At 43.5% G+C, this 20,955-nt stretch overlaps 4 protein-coding genes across 10 annotated transcripts in view; 3 read left to right on the forward strand and 1 right to left on the reverse strand.

Moving 5' to 3' along the window:
- Positions 1–2,002, forward strand: part of DIS3L (DIS3 like exosome 3'-5' exoribonuclease) — a 31,575-nt gene extending 29,573 nt beyond the window's left edge. For all 6 annotated transcript variants that reach the window (XM_082198377.1, XM_082198378.1, XM_082198375.1 and 3 more), the window contains exons 16-17: positions 450–624; positions 711–2,002. In XM_082198377.1, coding sequence (XP_082054503.1) covers positions 450–624; positions 711–1,019 — 484 coding nt within the window. In that variant the 3' untranslated portion in view covers positions 1,020–2,002. The remainder of the gene's footprint in view (positions 1–449; positions 625–710) is intronic.
- TIPIN (TIMELESS interacting protein) lies at positions 1,970–10,472 on the reverse strand. 2 transcript variants are annotated; one of them, XM_082198843.1, is made up of 8 exons: positions 10,320–10,472; positions 8,624–8,773; positions 7,677–7,770; positions 6,323–6,398; positions 5,326–5,448; positions 5,168–5,231; positions 3,724–3,927; positions 1,970–2,849 (listed from the first exon to the last, which is right to left on the reverse strand). In XM_082198843.1, exons 2-8 carry the CDS (start codon positions 8,748–8,750, stop codon positions 2,824–2,826), a joined length of 714 nt encoding a protein of 237 aa, XP_082054969.1. In that variant the 5' UTR covers positions 8,751–8,773; positions 10,320–10,472; the 3' UTR covers positions 1,970–2,823. The 2 variants fall into 2 exon arrangements, with proteins under 2 accessions (XP_082054969.1, XP_082054970.1); XM_082198844.1 differs by lacking the exon at positions 10,320–10,472 and adding an exon at positions 10,070–10,305.
- A 1,231-nt stretch (positions 10,473–11,703) lies between these two features.
- LOC309518454 (tigger transposable element-derived protein 1-like) lies at positions 11,704–16,128 on the forward strand. Its single transcript, XM_082198797.1, has 2 exons — positions 11,704–12,940; positions 15,976–16,128. Exon 1 carries the CDS (start codon positions 11,954–11,956, stop codon positions 12,905–12,907), a length of 954 nt encoding a protein of 317 aa, XP_082054923.1. The 5' UTR covers positions 11,704–11,953; the 3' UTR covers positions 12,908–12,940; positions 15,976–16,128.
- A 2,951-nt stretch (positions 16,129–19,079) lies between these two features.
- The window catches only part of MAP2K1 (mitogen-activated protein kinase kinase 1), a 44,610-nt gene continuing 42,734 nt past the window's right edge, over positions 19,080–20,955 (forward strand). Inside the window, exon 1 of the mRNA XM_082198730.1 lies at positions 19,080–19,455. Within this exon, the coding sequence (XP_082054856.1) occupies positions 19,376–19,455 (80 nt within the window). The 5' untranslated portion in view covers positions 19,080–19,375. The remainder of the gene's footprint in view (positions 19,456–20,955) is intronic.

Genomic DNA, 20,955 nt, shown 5'->3' on the forward strand with positions numbered 1-20,955 from the left:
AGGAAGCTGCCCTATTCAGTTAAACCACTTGTCTTTCTAACCAAATGCTGGTAGCAGCTCTCCCAACATTTCAGACAGGAGTTTTCCCCAAATCCAATTGGAGATGCTGGATTGAACCTGGGACCTTCTCTGTTCAGAGCCTGTTCACTACTTAGATACAGCCCCCATGTGACAATGCTTTGAGCCTCTGGCACAGGGTGGGACAGAGCTCCACTGAATAAGTTCTCCTGCAACAGAGACTGCCTAGTCTTTCTGTTTGTTAAAAAAGCATGTTTTGTAATACTAATTGATACTTATTTTACATTTATTTTTGTTTTTTACTAATAGTTTTATTGAATTTTCTAAAAAGAGGTACTTACTTTAATCAATTAATTGCCTCAGGCTTTTTAACGATAAAGTTCACTGGCAATTGGATACTTTTTTGGGAACCTAATCTCTTTCTGTCACAGGTATGGAATTAAAGGGGCAGCCTATCTGAAAAATAAGGAAGGGTTGGTCCTCTCTTGTCAAGCCGATGGGAGCTGCAAATGGAAACCTGGTTGTCTCCAGCGCTTTCCTAGCAAAATTATCTCTGCTCCCACAGCTGAGGATCCTGTTACTCTGAACCTGTTTGACCATGTGGCGGTATGTAACGTATCTGCATTGAAATTACTCTCCTGTAACACAAGGAGGCAAAATAGAATCTCACTGTGTGCTTTTTCCACCCATAGGTAAAAATTTCCGTACAGAGTTCTCGTTGCCATACCGATCGCATTCAGTTGCATATAACAAGCTGCAAACCTTACAAGACACCAGAGTTGGAACTGTCTCAAAGCCCCCACATATCTAGAACAGATTTGGTACGGGAAGTAACGAAGACTGTGGAGGAGGCCCAGCTTGCTCATGACAAGGCCAAAACAAAGATGATAGAGGAAGAATATGAGGAGTATCGCCAGACTCGGGGTGTGAGCCTGTATCACTTGTTGGAGGAAATCAAGGAATTGGCCTTATTGGATGTATCTGCAGATAGTGGAGCATGAAAGCTCTCATGCAAGTGCTGTTCCTTTGGCCTGTCCTAAAAAAAAAATATTCTAATATTTCTAAATGTATTACGTTATTTCAGTTGGCTCGGCTTTTGGTAAAACATGGTATAATACAATATCTCTATGAAAACAGGCAGCTATACATTAAAACACACTTGTAGCCATGGATGGTAATGAAATAGCATTTTGCCTTCTGTGAATTGAGTACATAAAATGGCAAATGTTTCAAAGCACCTCAGGGAATAAATAATAATTTGATATGACAACCAAGTAGCTCTTTAAAATTTTACTCTCTGATAATGGAAGTGACTATACAGCAAAAGAATGTTACGCACTTCCCATTAATTTATATCCAGTATTTAGCATTTGGGTTGTTTTTTGTTTTCACCACCATTGAGTTGTACTGAAATGTACCTCCGAATTACGAAACCATGATCAAAACTCTTGAGTAACAACTTTAGCAATGAAGCATATAAGAACTAAGTTTAGTTGAGATTTTGTATTTTTCTTTCTTCAGCCTCTCAGTTCAGACTAGGCTTTCCTACCTGCCATGTGGAAACCATCCAAGCAATGTGCAGGAATTCAGGATGGGATGAGGTCGCAGGAAAGGCTTATCTGAATTGACTCAGTTCTCATTCTAACACTGGATCGTGCCATTTTGTTACACTGCAAAGTAACCTTCCAGATATCCCAAACCATGCTCCTTTAATGAGCACTACTTTTATACGTAGCGTATCTAAAAGCTTGCACATAGCTATCCCCTAATTTGCATGCTATGCCACTGAACATTACCTCTGTTCTGCAAGATCAACCTATACAATATTTACCTACGCAGTATATTAGTTGCTGCTTCTAGTAGCAGACAAAGTCTCCCGTTTCACAGCAGATTTCCAACATCTTCATTTCCAGTGTAAAATATGGACACATAGCACAAGTATTTCACAATGTGAAAGTTATAAAAGATTTTAATGGCAGAACTATCATTGCTTTGGTCTGCTTTCTATATGTAACATTTTATAACATCTACTGTGAGAATGGTGCTTTCTCATTGAAGGATTAGCAGCCATTACTTTTAATTCAAGCTTCAACTCGTCTCACTTTAAACGGAGAAACACCATTTCCAAAGTGGTGGATAAAGAGAAAAAAAATCTGAATTACAGAACTCTCACTGAAAGGCCAAGTTAGCATGCAACATTAAGCCAAACTATACCTTAGTGTGAGCAAGCAAGCATAGTGGTACAGAGTGAAAATCACAGCCACTTTACTCCTCCCCGAGTCCTGCTACAGAACTAACCCATTTGAGCCTAGACTTGTATGTCTCACTAGAAACAAGCCACAAGCTGTAACTAAAGCTTGTTTTTAGCTTACTGCTCATGGTTTGATCGGAGAAGACAAACCACAAATCTAGGTTTGCACAGAACATTAAGACAAACCATGGAAGGCACTACAGGGGTGGAGTCAAGCAGCCACAGTTTCCACCTCTTACCAGGACACTTGCTCATTCATGCCTAGGCATGGTTTGGCTCATCTTTACATGTAAGTGAGACCAGTGGAACTGAGAATGATCAGTTGTTCCAGTAGAAAAAAATTCATTAAAAAAACCACTTTCAAGAGGAAGAAATAACAGGAATACGTGACGTATAATTCAAGATGTTGGTCCTTGGTCACTTGATACAAAAGTTAAAGGTCGTTTATCTTCTATACTTCCAATTTTCTTCTTCTCAGTAGTCTGAAAAGGTACATTTCCTCCTTCCCCCACAGGCAGGTCATCTTGTTCCTGAGCCACAAGGATGTTACATTCTTAATCTGCCTGGGTCACTTGCAGCTCTATTAGAAACAAAAAAATATTGGCTGTCACCATTCTTGCATTAACTCATTTCCTCTAATGTAATTGCTTAGGCTCATACTCCCTAGCCCAGTCAATAACTTGAAGTTTTATGAGGTGAGAGAAGCAATCAATTTCTTTAAACCAAACTTTTATTAGTAAGAAAAATGAAGCAATTATCACAAGGCAGCGGTCAAGTTGAAGGAAATAGTTAAATTTAAAACTGAAAAACATGAATTCAAAATGCAAGGAGAGGAATGTTCTGGCTGCCAGCTTTCCACAGAATATTGTAATAGAGACCAAGACACTTTAGTTCAGTCATCAAATGTATGGAAAGAACAAATTGTGACATTTGTTCCTACATAAACTCTCCTTCTCTTTGGTTTTGTCATAGTGTGGTACACCTTCATGAAGAAATGTGGTTCAGGCCACTTGGTGAATCTCCACCACAATAAATCTCATTACTAAGTTGAAGGAAGGGGGTTGGAGAAGAAAAATTCCTGCTAATAACTATTCCGCTCTTGTGGCAATCCTTGGTAGCTCATCCACCTAGTAACAAGGTAACCTGAATCTTGTTCAGGTGAAGACAAAGACCAGCTGTTTGATTTAATTTCCCTGTTTATATCAAGTTGGCAAGTTTTAGTGTAAAAGGGCAGTGCGTATATAGAACTAGCAATAAACCAGTCATCACATGAACTTCCTGCTAATCTGAAAGTATAATGGAATCGCATCACACACACACACATAAATAACACAAATTCAATTATAGATGACCGGCAGCAAGCTCCTGCAAAAGCTGATATTTAGCAGGATTTTTGAATTCAATTATCCCAAAGTATCACCATGAATAGCCTCTATTCATACTTTAGAATTTACCTTCTTGTGACAGACTGTTGAACTGTGTTTTTGCTTGTCTTCTTTCCATGGCTAGTTGTCTGTTCCTTTCAATTCTCTGCAGCTGCTCCTCTGTTAGTGTGCTATTTGGGGGCAAACCAAAGTCTTCTCCTGCATTTTGGATTTCAGAAAATAAATCTAATTCTTCAGTGGCTGGATTAGGTCCATTGCTTCCCCCATCCTCACCTATATTGAATGGGAAAAGGCTATCAGAAGTTTCCAGGCAAAATCTACACTAAGCTAGGCTGCTTTAAAAAAAGTATACCAGATTTATCATCATATTGCTGGAGCTACAATAATATTCCCTCATTCAATAGTGTAGCAAATTATAGAAGGAAAGCTACTTGTCCAATAATGCAGAAGTGTTAATTCCTGTCTTATTAATTAGAAAGCAGTCAAAATCAAAAAGTTATCTAATTCCTGAAACAAAATGTCATTCACCTTTCCTTAAACCAAAACTCTTGTTGTCTGTCACTCAACATATATGTATGGAACCATCGCACAGAAATCTGATAACTGGACAGAGGCTGTCGGCAGGATCCATTTTGTTAATATATGTGGCTGCCTAGGGCTGCATTGTATAGCTAACAAATGCAACCAATATTCATTGCATCCACAATTATCTAATTGTTCTGATATCCCAGGAGAGGAAGGCAAAACAGCATATTAATGGTTTACACTTTTAAAGTCAAGTCAGTGGCAGTAGTGACCTTTCTGCTAATCTTTTAGGAAAGATTGTCATAAACTTCAGCACTGTTGCAGCAATTGCCAAAATTTCTACCTAGCTCCTCTCTCTATGAGTCCAAGCTTCCCAAGACACCACAAAAGTTTACAATTAATGTATAATCAAAGGGCTTAGCAAAATGCACACCACTTAAGGAGACTGTTCAGATTAAATCCTGTATTCTGGAAACAGAACTTATTGTGTCCTAAGCACAATGTGCAATCCAGTGTTTGGACTGCAGATGGATCCCAACAAATACACAAACTTAAGGAGCGGACATATGTTCCTTATTTTTTTAAAAAAGGATTAAATACATTGTTCTAGGGAGGGGCTGAAAGTACATAGTAGTTCTCTAGCTAATTTCCAGTGCGTCTAGGACCTGCTACTAGAATCTGCTCAAGGGGGTCCTTGATTAGGTAGCTCTTTACATCTAGCAAGGCACTTCTTAAGTCTTTAAGCAAAAAACGCAAGTTCTAGAGCACTCAATACCAACAAGTTATCCCTCAACTGTTAAAGACTTCCTGCGATGCACTATGGCATTGTAATTTTAGCAGCAGACACATGGATTCAAGTTTTCAAAATGAGACTGGTCAGCTCAGTCCTAAAGGACATCAATTTTGCTGTCAGTTCTCAGTAGCACCTAAATGTCTGACCGTCAAAAGAGAAAAGGATGCAGTGCTAACATTTTCAATGCATACATGCCTTCATTACTTGTGAATTCTTCATGCAACATGGGCAGGTCAAGTCTAATTCGCTTCAAGCATGCCTAGAATGAGAAAATGTGCCATATGTTACAGATCCGAGTTGTATTTGTTGCTTTCAGTTAAGCATTACTTTTACTCAGATCGGTTGACACTCACCTGGACTGGTTGTTTACCTCCTAAACTCTCTACTTTGTCAACAAAATCCTCAAATGGAAGTTTAGGGAATAGCCTGTGAGCCCAGTGCTCCATATGCCTCACAAGCGCCTTCAGGTCTGCTTCCTGAACATAAAGAACAAGATACAGTTTAAACATTGGGCATGCTCACATTGAGAAAGTATTTGAAGCTTTATTTTACAAAGCCTTAAATACTGAAGTTGTACATTTGGGGTGCAAAAGTGTATCCAACTGACAAAAGTAATTGTTATTAGCTAAAAAACAACAACAACAGATTAAAGGCCCTTTCTTGAAGATGCTTGGGGAGTTGCTGTGGCTCAGTTATAGAGCATTTGTTCTGCACGCAAAAAAAATCCCAAACACCTACATCTCCAGGTTAAGGCAGGGACTGTTCACTGTCTAAAATCCTGGAGATCCACTGCGAGCCAGTGTAGACCACTGTTCCTCAGTCTTGTGTCCCCAGAGGTTTAAGAACAGGAGCTCCACCAACTGAGATGGTCCATTCAGGTGTGGATTTGTGGTTGAAGACTGGAGATGGCATATCCATCACTTTAAATATTCCTACTGGTTTTTAATTGTACTTGCATTGCTTCTCCCCTCCAGTCTTTTAAGATATTGTAAAATAGTATCTTGTCTGGAAAGGGTATGTTTTGATGAATGTATTAGTTAAGTGAGCCTGCACAGCAATCTTTTCAACAATGAGGCAAATCTTTCTCCTTGCTTGGCTTCCCTTATACTATTAACTGTTAAACGTAAATTACCCAAAATAGTCAATTTTGTGCCATCATCATCACGACAGAGTGGCAATTCACAACTGATCAACAAAACTAAACATGTTAGTATTAGAATCCCTACGTTTAATCTAATCCTTTGCTGAAAAACTTCATGTTCGTATGTTCCACACAGTTTATATCCCAGAATACATAATATGCATGCAATGGCCACAAAAATCAAGAGAAGACTTCTCAGCATTGCTTACCTCATAACCTTTACCTTTGAATTTTACATTATCAAACATATTCCGCAAAGCTGGAAGTCCTCGCTCTGAAACTAACCTGTGAATGTTAGAAGTGTCTCCAGTTACTTGATGTTTTCTTTTTCAATAACAGGTATTCCACCCAAAACTCTGAAATACGATGCCAATGTGTACAAGAGGCATGGTATACAGTCTGTTATGGGTTTTGATGATGCACATAATTTTCATGTAAGAAAATGTTTCCAGTTCTGAAGAGGTATCAAAATGCTATCAAACTCTCCAGGGATAGCCAACATAGTGTTCTTGTACTACAATTCCCTTCAGCTCAAGTCAGTACAGCCAATAGTCAGGGGTGATGGGAGCTGTAGTCTGGAGAACATGATATTGGCTATCCATGCCATAGACGATTTGTTCCAGCAGAATCTACAATACATATATACATATACCTACACAAACACACATATATACAATAGTATATACATATTTCTTAAGCCAACAAAACTGAATTGAACCTCCTTAAAACAAACCATTTACAAATAAGAGTTGCCAAGCCATTATTTGGATGGGTTTTGGCACCCATTTGAGTACTGTGTTGGGAAGAGGGCCATTGACTAAGCAAGTCTCCAAATGTTTTCTGCTCAGTTCCATTTTATTCTCGTCACTCACTGCCAAGCAAATGATGTGACACTGCAACACAACAATGGCAAAGGTATAGTACAACCCATTGCCTAGGCAGATCTACAAAATCACCAATTTATTCATTTATTTAAATATTCATATCTCCTGCCTTTGGGCCCCTCACAACAGTCATCATAAGATGGCTCACATGATTAACATAATATAAATTTCCTAAAATTGGGGCTAAATGCCAGAAGCCAGATACTAAAGTCACTGAAGAGACAATGGGAAACTAAACCAAACCAAAGCTATGGTGGGACAAAAAGGTTTTGGCAGCATGTTGAAGTGCCAGTAAAGAATGGACTATGTATTTATGGTTCGAACCCACCCTGGGGTCCTGAAAATAGAGTTCCATGACCTGGACACTGTAACTGAAAGGACACTGTCCCATATCCTAGCCAACTGGACCTCTGTGTGAAAGAGGATCTCTACGGACAATAGCAATGGATGGTGGGACTCAGCAACCAAAGTTCCACTCTAGGGAAGTTCCACTCTAGTAACCATAGGAGAACACCATACAGGTCAACAAAAAGTAAAAACTCTTATGTATATTGGGATGCATCTCAAAGATCCAAATCCTAGAAGTTTGGCATCAATTAAAAGGATTAAGAGCAATAATATGCAACAGAGTAAATAGAGGCATACATAGGGTTAGGAATTTTTTTCCTAAATACAGTACCTGTCAGCATCTAGTTTAGGCACCGGCCTTTTAACAGATCGCCTTGTAGTCCTAGAAGAATCCTTGGCTTGTGACAATTTGTTTTCTTCTGATTCTGACAAATGAAAAACAACATATGCTAAAACTGAGAATGTGATTAGATTTACTGAGTGAAACATCCATAGTAATAAACATTCTCATATATTTTTATATACCATATATGAATGCTGTAACAGTCACACAGGCATATTCCAGGAAAGGTATTTATTCATGCAATGGTGTCTTATATTTGGTGTCCTATCCCCTTGCTGCTAAACAGGGATAGGAAACCTTCAGCCTCAAGGCCACATTCCCTCATGGGCAAACCTCCAGGGATACATGACAGTAGTGGCAAATCCAAAACATAAATTGGGAGGGGCAACAATTAGGAGACTTACCTTTGAATGGTGGGTTACATTCCTGCCATTCCAGACCCCATCCTGGCAAATAAGTGGCTATTACAGTTCAAGGGCACATTCCAGTGAGGTAAAAGCACCCAATGAGTGCTTTGGAGCAAAGAAGGCAAGGGGCATGACTTTGGGAGAGGGGGCATGGCCTAGGGAGAACCCTAAGGCTATAGTCCACATGCTACATATTACAGCTTGTTGTGTCAAAGCTAAACCACCTTAAGGAATAAGTGTGCAAAGTAACTCAATCAGTCTTTTTTTAAAAAAGACAAAAACACCAGATATAATTTAATTAGGGGTTATTGTTGGTTTTTTAAAAACATACTATGTGCATAAAATAAGTTTTCCTCGTAAAGTTTAGTATTAGAAGCAAATGTCATTTCATGGATTCAGGGCACAAAGCTATGCACACTTACCTCAGAGTAAAACCCTGAACACAGTGGGATTTACATCCAAATAAACGTGCATAGACTGTGCTATCAGGGTTCAAAATGTGAACATTTAGTTCAAGTGAACAGTCACCTCCATTCACTAAGTTGTCTTCAACATCTCCTGGAGAGTCTGGAGGTGGTAGAGGTAGAAACGTCTCATCTTGGATTTGTTCATAATCAGGAAGATCAAACAAATTGCCATCTATTGGATCTATCATCTTGCGATCCAAAGCACTCTATGCTGGAAAAGTAGCAATGCAAAATTGTAAAATGTTAGTTAAAAGATGAACAAGGGATAAAGAAGTAAAGTAGTCATGGATAACGTTCAGACAAAGGGCAGATGATGTGAGGTAACAACAACAAAAAAGACAGATTATAAAAGTTACAGGTTATAAATTTTATGTTAGAAAATGAAAGCTCATCTCAGAATCAAGTATAGAGCAACACAGCTTTCATTCAGAAGGCTGTGCGTTATCATCTCATATTCCTGAGAACACTGCACTGTAACCTTTCCTCATAGAGAAGGTGCTCCAGCCACCTTGATCATGCTGGCTGAACTTAATAAAAGCCCTGCAGGATCAAGTGAAAAGTCCATCTAGTCCAGCATCCTGTTCCTCCAGTGGCCAACCAGAAGCCCCAAGGCAGGACCAGAGTGCAAAACCATTCTCCCCATTTAGAAACCCAGCAACTGGGCTTCAGAGGTTTTTATTACACGTTGTGAAATAAAATAAATAAATAAATAAATAGCCCTAAAGATCTCAGAAACCCTGCTCCACACCAACTCCGGGCAGGGCTTTCAGTGTGGCCATCCCTGTTCATTGGAACAGCTTTCCTGTTGAGATACCACACTATCTTCACTTTGCAGAAACTGAAGATGTGGGGGTTTTTCCGTTCTGACGAGAGCTTTCCCAGCAGGATGAATAGACCCTGGGTGTCCACTTAGAATTCGAGCGCAAGACTTTTCTCCACCCCCTCGGGTTTCCAGCAACTGGTATCCAAAAGCATCATCGCCTCCAACTATGAAGGTAGAGCATAACCATCCAAGTTTGTTATAAATACGGCTTTTAATGCTGTTGCAACCAACCCTGGGACCTTAGGGTAAAAGGCAGGCAATAGATAAAAAAACCCTCCTCGCTCACAGCCACAGATAGCCCCTCTCCTCCATGAACTTACCTTATCCTCTTTTAAAACCGTCCCAAGTTGGTGGCCATTAAAAAACCTCCTGTGGGAGGGAGTTCCACAGCTTCACCAGTGCGCTGCGTGAAGGGATTTCCTTTTTTTTTATCTGCCCCAAATCTTCCAACACTCAACTTTATGGGATGTCCCTGAGCTTCAGAGGGGTTTTTTTTGGGGGGGGAAGCCTCCTTCCCCCGTTTAGGGAAGCTTTTGATATTTGATGTTTTATTGTATTTTAATATTTTGCTGGAAGCCGCCCAGAGTGGCTGGGGAAACACAGCCAGATGGGCGGGGTATAAATTATTATTATTATTCCTTTCCGCTTTCCCCCCACCTCGAGTGATTTCATGTCGTCTCTTACCCTCCTTCCTTCAGAAAGCTGCAACCTTCCCTCAGAGGGGAAAAGCTGCTCCTTCATTCCCTCGACCATGATTTTGGGAGCCCTTTTCTGGGCCTCGCCCAGGTCCTCCTGAAGGGCAGGCGAAGGGGAGCCGCCGCCGCTCCTCTTCCTAGTCCAGCCAACCTGGGCCTCGAGCCGCCTCCACGCAAACCCTCCGAGGAGAGGAAGCCCCCTCCCTACCGGACAATACCAACGGAATGGCTTCGCTTACCTCAGGGACAACTTCCCTCAGAAACCGGCCCTCCGCTCCCGCCGAGCAGAAAACGCGCCAAAGCGCTGCGGGGGGAGGGGTTTGGAGGCGGAAGGCGCGACATCTCGCGAGAGCAGCGACACGCGCTCTTCTCCCATAGACTTCAGACAACAGTAGACCTAACAGGCAGAAGGTGGCAGAGGCAGTTTCCGAGTCCATCTTTTTGTTTCGTTTTCTTCCCTGGGGGCGGGGAAGGAAACTCCTACCGCCCCAAATGGAAAAGAAAAGGGAAAAAATATTGATGATAAGACTTACTTGGTGTGGATAAAAAAGGGGATTTACCTGGGGTATTTGGGGGTGGGAGACGCAAGCGCTCTTTAGCATGAAGTATGGGCGGTGACCCAGTAGTGATGTATGGAAGTGAGAGCTGGACCATAAAGAAGGCTGATCGCTGAAAAATTGATGCTTTTGAATTATCGTGGGGCTGCAAGGCTGTTGTAAAACCACCACTTGAACCTGACCCGGCCTCCACGTGCAACATTACAGCGCAACCCGGTTCTGAAGAAGGAAGTCGATGGCATTGCGGTGTGTGGGGGGGGGGGAATCCACAAATATTTTCCAAAAACATTTAAAGCTCTAAATAATCTGAGGCTCTGCCATCCCCCGCCCCCAGCAGAAGCCTCTCCAGCTTTAATTTCCTAAGAAACAACTTTGAGTTCCTAAAAAAACCCCTGCCCCCTCCAAATAAAAATCCCGGCTCGATCGTGCTCGCCCCTGGCTGAGAACGCAACTCTCTTCTCTCTTCAACTGCCCCAGTTTCCATTGTGGAAGACAGTAGAGCATATCGGCACTGACATTTTGCATAGATTAGGCTATTTTTAATTTAATTTTTTTTTAAAAAAACAACACACGCTTCAGGAGCTAATTACCAATGCAATTCTGTGCATGCCTCTGCTCAGAAATAAGCCCCATTAAACTCGACGAGGCTTCCTTCAGAGTAGACACGTACAGGATTGCACAGAAAATCAAATGTTTCAAAAGAAGCAAGAGTTAGAAAACAAGGACTTCTCGATTTCTTGGTGCCCTTCTGTTCTGAAGGGCGGGGGAGCAGTCTGCACCCAACTTCCAATTACCTTGAATTTCCATGTTTATTTCACCGCCTAGGTTTTACTTCTTTCATCCGGAAGCGGCACTTTAAAATATCTTTTTTTTTTTATCTGAACCCGAAAATCGCCTATAACACAAGCGAAGCGATGAGCTGCCTCTTGGGGTTCTAGCTCTGTGTTCTCGCTTCCCTCCTTCTTTTCCACGCCGCTACTTTCCCCCTATTGCGACACAGGACTGTAAACGTCACGGCTCGCTTTGTTGCGCTTCGCTTTGTTGCGCTTCGCAGATATTGCGGTTTTGACAATGTGAAGAACTGCAGGAGCTACTGCTGCTGGGTTGCAGACGAGGCTGCAGGAGCCTGGACGTGGGTGCAGCTCCTTGCAGCCCTGGTGGAGCTGGCTATGGCTGGAGCCGGGTTTCCCCCCTCTTGCCCCTGCAGCCAAGAGGACCATGGGATGAACTAAGCCCCTAGACCCTCTTCCACCCTTTCCTTGGGAGTTTGAGTTCTCTGAGACACAACAATATTGAAATCCCTTAATACCCCTACGATGGCCTCCAAGCATTCAAGTGAAAGGAAGAGTCGCACGTCCCTCACTTTGCATCAAAAGCTAGAAATGATTCAGCTCAGTGAGGAAGGCATGTCGAAAGCCGAGATCGGCCGAAGACTAGGCCTCTTGCGCCAAACAGTCAGCCAAGTTGTGAATGCAAAGGAGAAGTTCCTGAAGGAAATTCAGAGTGCTACCCCGGTGAACACACGAGTGATAAGGAAGAGGAACAGCCTTATTGCTGATATGGAGAAAGTGTTAGTGGTCTGGATAGAAGATCAAACCTACCGCAACGTTCGCTTAAGCCAAAACCTAATCCAGAGCAAAGCCCTCGCTCTCTTCAATTCCATGAAGGCCGAGAGAGGCGAGGAAGCTGCAGAAGACAAGTTTGAAGCTAGCAGAGGTTGGTTCATGAGGTTTAAGGAAAGAAGCCGCCTCCGTAACACAAAAGGGCGAGCTGAAACAGCAAGTGCTGATGTAGAGGTTGCAGCAAGCTATCCAGAAGTTCTAGCTAAGTTTATGGATGGAGGTGGTGACGCTAAACAACAGGAGTTGCTCCTTATGGGTGAGCAAAGAAAGGAGTTCCTTGAGATGAAATCTCCCCCTGGCAAAGGTGCTGCGAACATTGCCGAAATGACAACAAAGGATTTAGAATATTACATAAACTTAGTTGATAAAGCAGCAGCAGGCTTTGAGAGGATTGACCCCAGTTTTGAAAGAAGTTCCACTGTGCGTAAGATGCTATCAAACAGCATTGGATGCTACAGAGAAATCTGTTGCGAAAGGAAGAGACAATCAATGCGGCAAACTTCACTGTTGTCTTATTTTAAGAAATTGCCACAGCCACCCCAGGCTTCAGCGATCACCAAAGTGATCCGTCAGCAGCCATCAACACTGAGGCATGACCCTCCATCACCAAAAAGATTACGACTCACTGAAGGCTCAGATGATGGTTAGCATTTTTTAGCAATAAAGTATTTTTTAATTAAGGTATGTACATTGATGTTTGTTTGATTTTTTTTTTAATAACACTATTGCACACTTAGTAGAGATCACTGCAGATGGTGACAGCAGCCACGAAATTAAGAGACGCCTGCTTGGGAGAAAAGCAATGACAAACCTAGACAGCATCTTAAAAAGTAGAGACATCACCTTGCTAACAAAGATCCGTATATGGTTTTCCCAGTAGTGATGTATGGAAGTGAAAGCTGGACCATAAAGAAGGCTGATCGCCGAAGAATGGGTGCTTTTGAATTATGGTGCTGGAGGAGACTCTTGAGAGTCCCATGGCTGCAAGAAGATGAAACCTCTCCATTCTTACAGAAATCAGCCCTGAGTGCTCACTGGAAGGACAGATCCTGAAGCTGAGGCTCCAATACTTTGGCCACTTCATGAGAAGAGAAGACTCCCTGGAAAAGACCCTGATGTTGGGAAAGATGGAGGGCACAAGGAGAAGGGGACGACAGAGGACCAGATGGTTGGATAGTGTTCTCGAAGCTACGAGCATGAGTATGACCAAACTGCGGGAGGCAGTGGAAGACAGAAGTGCCTGGCGTGTTCTGGCCCATGGGGTCACGAAGAGTCGGACACGACTAAACGACTAAACAACAACACTTAGTAGACTACAATATAGTGGTAACGTAAGTTTTATATGCACTCGGAAACCAAAAAAATTGTGTGATTCAATTTACTGTGATTATTCGCTTAATTGCAGTACTTGCTTTGCTCCACCCTACCCATTTGTCTGCGCACACATACTTGGTCGCCTCATTTGCATTACCTGTTACTTTGGCCCCTTTCTGTTGTTGCTATGCAGTTGCTTGGTGCACGCTTTTACCCCAGTGGCCAACTAGTGGTAAACTGTGCCTGAGAGGAAACTAATAGTCAAAAAATAAGAATAATTGAAACCTGAACACAGTTGCACCAACCCTTTCCCCTCTAACACCCCCTCCCTCTACAGTATAAATTGTGCCATCTGATGTCCAGATATCTATATATGCATTATATTATTTGAAGTATTGTTATTTTCTTTTAGATAATCTTTTACAGGATGACATTGTTCATAAATACATAAAATTTCCATTCTTAATATATGGAAAAGGATAGCTACATTTAAACAATATAAGTTGACTTGAAGTATATACACACACATATATATTTAAGTCACTTACCTTTGTGTGCTAAGTGACCCACAAATTTAATAAATAATCATTATATCTTGTGATGAAGATTAGAAAATCGAACATTATGAAAGCCAGTGTGGTGTAGTGGTTAGTTAGGGGACCAGGGTTCAAATTTCCACACAGCCATGAAGCTCACTGGCTGAATTGGACCAGCCATTTTTTCAGTCTAACCTGCCTCATAGGGTTGTTGTGAGGATAAAACAGGAGTGGATGGAGACCCAGGTATGATGAACGTAACACGTAATTAAATAAATGGCATAGGTAGGGGGTCAGATTTCAGTGTGAGGGCTTTGGCCTGGATTGCATTAAGTATTTTGATACAGTGGTACCTTGGTTCTTGAATGTAATCCGTTCTGGAAGTCCGTTCAACTACCGAAACGTTAAAAAAACAAGGCGTGGCTTCCAATTGGCGCAGGTGCCCCGGAAGCAATAGCCAACAGTCGTATCAGATGCTTGACTTCTGAACAACGTTTGAAAACTAGAACACTTACTTCTGGGTTTTTAGGTTTTCGTTCGGGAGCCGATTTGTTCGTCAACTAAGCCGTTTGAGAACCAAGGTTCCACTGTACTTCCCATTGCATGGTTGTGCTGTGCAGTCTTGAATTTGTGCCCCAGAATCCCCAGAACATAACAAGGGCCCCGTTAGACCAGGGCAAAGGCCCATTTAGTCAAAAGTGGCACATGAGCACAACAATCGGGCTGGGTGATGTATCGATACATCGTCCAAAATCGGTTTGAAGTCCACATCATGGTCACGGTTTCCTAATATTTGACGTGGTGCTATATCGAGAATTGTGATGTGTGTGTGTGCTATGTAAAAAAATTGTGATGTGGGGAAAACCGTGAAGCTGGTCATCGCTTCTGTCAAGCTTCCTGCCACCCCCGTTGTTCTGTACTATAAAGTAACAGTTATAACAATATGGAAAATATAAGTAAAAATGTTTTCTTTTAAGATCCCAAAGTAGTAGCAGTTGCCAGGGCATTATCCTGTTCACTCTACATCATTCTATCCTTATTTCAGACATCATGAAATAATTGGTATATTGCGATATATCACGATGTTGAAAACCAGACATCGCTCAGCCCTATGTGACAGCCCTCTCCTCATCTGTGTTTCCCAGCATCTGGCATTCAAAGGGATTCTGCCTTTGCCAAGAGAAGTACAATAGCCATTGATAGCCTTATTGCCCTTCATGAATGTCGCAGAAGATCCCGGAGCACATATATAACAGCGGAAGTAGTGCTCTGTAGTGGTTAGAGTGCTGGGCTAGGACCTGGGAGACCAGGGTTCGAATCCCTACTCAGCCATGAAGCTCACAGGGTGTTTTTGGACCAGCTACTGCGTCTCAGCCCAACCTACCTCCAATACCCTTTTAAAATGTGTTGGGTTGAGGAGGGGGGTTTAGCGGGTTGTTTTTATTCTTATTATGTATTTTGTGTTTTTATATTGTGATTTTATGTTGTAACTGAGACCTGCAGGTATAGGGCAGTATACAAATACTGTATAATAATAATAATAACAAAACAATAAAAAGTGGAAAGAAGTATGAGATACAGTATAAATGTAATAATGGCTCATAGCTATTGATAACCTTATTCCCCATGAATTTGTCTAATCCTCTTAATACCATCCAAGCAAATTCTGTAGTTTACCTAAGTGCTGAGTGCAGGAGTCTCCTCAGAAGCAAATCTTATTTTATTTGCTGGGGTTTACTTCCATGTAAGAGTCTAGGGACTGCCATTTCTGACCCACAAGCCCTCACTTTTGCTCTGTCACACCTCTTTTACTTGGAGTAAATACAACACAAAGTTTCTACTCCCCACCCCCCTTTTTCTTGGCAGGGAGGTTGTGTCTTTTAAAAAGTCCATGGCAGGCAGAAATTATCTACGATGAGATTCAGGATCAGCACGACTCAAGAGGATCAATCATTCCAAGAATCTGTTCACCCAATTTGGCCTTCAGAGTGCAAAGTGAATTATACCATGAGAGACAAGCGCCTATATACCTTATTACACTGAGGCTTTGTACACATTACCAGCTTAAAACTCAGCTAGGTTGTTCTTTTTCCTCAATTTGGATTGAAGCTGTTTTGAGGGGGAAATGTAGCAAAATGCAGTACAGTGGTACCTCGGGTTACATACGCTTCAGGTTACAGACTCTGCTAACCCAGAAATAGTGCTTCAGGTTAAGAACTTTGCTTCAGGATAAGAACAGAAATCATGCTCCGGCAGCGCAGCGGCAGCGGGAGGCCCTATTAGCTAAAGTGGTGCTTCAGGTTAAGAACAGTTTCAGGTTAAGAACAGACCTCCAGAACGAATTAAGTACTTAACCCGAGGTACCACTGTATACTGGTATATATTAAAAAAAAAAAAAAACAAGAAGAGAACAGGATTAGACATGGATTGTAGCTCATATAATGTGTGCACCACTTTCCAGACCAGCAGTGGGAGCACACTGGATGCAGAGTAAACAGAAATATGCACGCAGTCTGAATTTGTTCCTTTGAGGTTCTCCCAGCTACTTTCATTACTTCTCTTCCTTCTTAATTGTTCTGGCATGACTTTTGGCTCTGGATAGGACGCTACTGCAAAACTTCCACAGCAATCACAATTTGCTTCGAGCATTTGTGCAATGTTTTTAATTTAATTAGGTTGATGCTTTTATGGGACCTTTATTTATTGTCAAGATTAATCTAGAAAATAGAAAAGCAATGCTCATCCTAAATCTTATATCCAATTTTCTGCAGTTCGTTATTCTTTTTGTAGTTAAAAAGTAGGTATATGAAATATTAAACAAAAATGTTCACGTTAGAAAATATTGGAAAAAGAAGTACAGGAAAAAGAAGTATATGTAAGAGTACCCACTCTTACATATCTACACACACTCTGTCCTATACGTTCAGGTGCACACACATTGCTGTATTCTATAGGGTCAAGGCAGCTTACAGCAATATACTGGTTAAGAGTGCTGGACTAGGACTTGGGAGACCAGGGTTCAATCTCCATTTGGTTATGAAGTTCACTGTCTGGCCTTGGACTGGTGACTGTCTCTCATCCTAATCTACTTTACAGGGTTTTTGTGAGGATAACACAAGGAGGGAGAAAAGTTGTTTTCCTTCATTTGCAAGGAATCGTACAAAACAAAGTGGCACTAATAAAGAAAAGTTCCAGGGTGGCAACAGAAAGCAAACTAAAAATGCTTTTGCAGTTCATCAAAACTATCCAGCAATATCAAGTTCTAGGAAAACTGGTGCTATTAACAGCAATCCTTCAAGTTGATTACAGTGGTGCCAAGACGAAGAGAATTATGATTCTCTTCGTCTAGCAGTTTTTTCGTCTTGCGAAGCAAGCCCATTGAAGGATTAGCGCTATTAGCGGCTTTTAGCGGCTTATCTGCTGATTGGATCAGGAAAAGGGGGGGAGGAAAAAAACCCAGCAGGAACTCGCAAGACATTGTCGTTGCGAAGCAAGCCCATAGGAAATTCGTTTTGCGAAGCACCTCCAAAACGGAAAACTCTTTCGTCTAGCGAGTTTTCCGTCTTGTGAGGCATTCGTCTTGCAGGGCACCACTGTAATTGGTTTGGCAACTTCCATGCACATGACATGTGATGCTAATGAGATTCAGGTGAGGGTCAGATGCCTTGTCAATCCCAGCAGGTATATAAGAGGATGACCCGGCCTGCGGCCTGCCCAGGGTATGTAACAATAATATTTTATGTCCTTTAGAGGAGAAATTGTGAATTGTAGAATTTTAAACACCCGTCATCATCCTTGGCTTCACTCAATTTTGTTCATAACATTTCCATTTTCTTCTAGTTGTGAGGGTGGGGGATGGGGAGGAGCCTCACAAGTGGCCTCTCTTCATCTAAATCTGGCCCTGAGTCCATGTAATGTTCTGGAGCTGTGAGTGGTGCCAAGTCAATTTGTGCCACCGAAGAAGACACAACAGCTAAGAAACACTGCTGATGCGCCTTACTTTAAGTCTCCTATAATAAAGGAAATTATAGGAACCCAAGAATCTGCCTGAGAAACAAGCCAGACCAGTGGTCCATACAGCGCAGTACTGTGCAGTGGTACATCAGGTTAAGTACTTAATTTATTCCAGAGGTCCGTTCTTAACCTGAAGCACCACTTTAGCTAATGGGGCCTCCTGCTGCCGCCACGCCACCAGAGAACGATTTCTATTCTCATCCTGAAGCAAAGTTCTTAACTCGAGGTAATATTTTTGGGTTAGCGGAGTCTGTAACCTGAAGCGTATGTAACCTGAAGCGTATGTAACCCGAGGTACCACTGTATAGACTGGCTGGCAGATAACTAGGGCAGCCTAGGGCAGATAACTAGGGCAGCCTTTCTCAACCTGTGGGTCCCCCCGATGTTGTTGAACTACAACTCCCATCACCGCTAGCTAGCAAGGCCAGAGCTCAGGAGTGGTGGGAGTTGTAGTCCAACAACATCGGGGGACCCACAGGTTGAGAATCGCTGCTCTAGGGCACGAGGGTTTTCCAAACCCTTCCTGGACACGCCGGGGATTGAACCTGAGACTTTGTGCCGCTGTTCTTGTCCCAGAAACAAGTTGCTTGTAACTCAGTATTCATTCATTTATTTTTCATTAACTCAGTATTGTCAACGCTGATTCCTGGGAACGATAGGATGCACCCCAGGAGATGGGGGAGGGAATTGAACCTGTGCCCCGTTTTGCATGCGAGATCTGCCGCTCTGCTGCACCGGCTCTTCCCGGGCTGCTCTGGCCCCGGAGCGCGCCTTCCGCGGCCCCTCCCTGCCGCAATTTCCCACGCATTCCGGGCAAAGTAAGGGTAGGGAAGCTTGGCGGAGGCTTCACCCCTCCACAACGTCCATGCGCGCGGCTGTGGGCACATGCGCCCTGCGTTAAGCCGGACCCCTTCGCTCGTCGGGGGGAGGACCCTCCGCCCTCTCGCGCCGCTGAGGCGCTTCTCTCCCCGCCTTGTTCTTTAAAGCGCGCAGGAGGCGAGAGCTCGCCTCGGCACAGGAGCAGCAGCCGCAGTAAACGCCGCCCAGAAGGTGGCGGAGCGCCCAGGCGAAGCCCGGAAGGCGCAGAGCGAGCCGGCGCCTGCTTCGCCCCGGGCTCCTCCGCTCGGCTTCCGAGCCTCAAGGAGGGAGCGCGCCCAGCGCCGCAGGGCGAGAGGGCAGAGCGCGGGGCTCGGCGGGCGGAGGCAGCGCGGCGCTTTGGCGGGCAGCCTCCTCGGAGCGCGCGAGGGAGACCATGCCGAAGAAGAAGCCCATGCCCATCCAGCTCCACCCCGCGCCCGACGGCTCCGCCATCAACGGGACCAGCGCGGCCGAGTGAGTCAGGCTGGGGGGACGGAGGGGGAGGCAAGCGGAGCGGGGCCGGGCTGAGGTCCCTCGCCGGGCCGCCCTGGCTTTTTCCTGCCCTCGGAGCGCAGGACTTCTTTCGCCGGACTTCGGTGGAAGATGGGGGCGCGGGGGGGGGCTTGGAGGGGTGGGAAACGACGCCCGGCGGAAATCCAGGAGCCCCTCGTTTCCTTTCGCATTCTTTGTTGTTGTTGTTTAGTCGTTTAGTCGTGTCCAGCTCTTCGTGACTCCATGGACCAGAGCACGCCAGGCACTCCTGTCTTCCACTGCCTCCCGCAGCTTGGTCAAACTCATGCTGGTAGCTTCGAGAACACTATCCAACAATCTCGTCCTCTGTCGTCCCCTTCTCCTTGTGCCCTCCATCTTTCCCAACATCAGGGTCTTTTCCAGGGAGTCTTCTCTTCTCATGAGGTGGCCAAAGTATTGGAGCCTCAGCTTCAGGATGTGTCCTTCCAGTGAGCACTCAGGGCTGATGGATAGGTTTGATCTTCTTGCAGTCCATGGGACTCTCAAGAGTCTCCTCCAGCACCATAATTCAAAAGCATCAATTCTTCACATTCTTAGTTGCTTTTAAAGTGGTGGTTCGAAACTGTAGGCTGAAGAGCACAGGAATATTCTTGTGGGTTCGGGCTCGTGTGTAGGGGTATTTTCAAAGAAAGGGAGGAAATGAGTGAATGCACTAATGAGACTCAGAATCTGCGCTTATTAAACCATTTCCCCCCCGCCCTAAAGATAAAATTATGGCTGGAGGTTAAGTTGTAAACTGCCCTAGTGCAAGGACTCGCTGTTTCAGCCTAGCTACAGGTTTCTCTGCTGAAGACCGTTGTAGAGGACTTCCCGGAGTGTTTTGTAGCTGCTGCATCGCTAAAAGCAGCGCCTGTGAAAAAGAGACACTTTAAAAAATTTATTTGTGAGTTGGCAGGACCTTTCCGCACCCTCCGGCTCCAGTCTGCAGTGACAGTTTTGTGGCCGCCAAAACTACATTAATTGTTTGCAGGAAATGCTACTTAAACACACAAGTAAGACACCTGCAATAATATGTTTGCATAACCCCACGGAATCGCCATACTGTGCTGTTGCTATGCTGACTACAGGCTGTTCCAACAACGTGGATGTTCTCTGACAGAACTGAAGATGTTCTTCTGTTTGCACATCACAATCCGGGCGCTGGGGATGAAGGGTGGAGTGTGGGATGAAACAGCAAGCAGCTCATTGCCTTAGGCTCTCATTTGAAATGGTACCAAGATGTTTGCATTATTCAAAACTATTGCCTTTGATCGTCAGGATTACTTGTGAATTGACAACTCTGAGTGCCTGGAAAGTTCTATATTGAAGCCTTCTGCCTAGTGAAGGGTGGGGGAATGAATAGTACAAGCAGGTCCCTAATTTCCTCTCCATTGCAATGCTGAGATGTACACAATGGAATTCACGGAATCCGATATTGTATTTCCAAAGTCAGATACAAACTGA

This window comes from Podarcis vaucheri (assembly GCF_965113315.1).
Source record: "Podarcis vaucheri genome assembly, chromosome: 14".
NCBI lineage: Eukaryota > Metazoa > Chordata > Lepidosauria > Squamata > Lacertidae > Podarcis > Podarcis vaucheri.

Coding starts and splice junctions, on each gene's coding strand:
- TIPIN (XM_082198843.1), bottom strand. CDS start 8,750: ATGATAGATCCAATAGATGGCAATTTGTTTGATCTTCCTGATTATGAA. Junction 7,771..8,623: donor AGACAACTTAGTGAATGGAG/GTGACTGTTCAC, acceptor TTCATTTGTCAG/AATCAGAAGAAAACAAATTG. Junction 5,232..5,325: donor GAGGTAAACAACCAGTCCAG/GTGAGTGTCAAC, acceptor TTCTCATTCTAG/GCATGCTTGAAGCGAATTAG.
- LOC309518454 (XM_082198797.1), top strand. CDS start 11,954: ATGGCCTCCAAGCATTCAAGTGAAAGGAAGAGTCGCACGTCCCTCACT.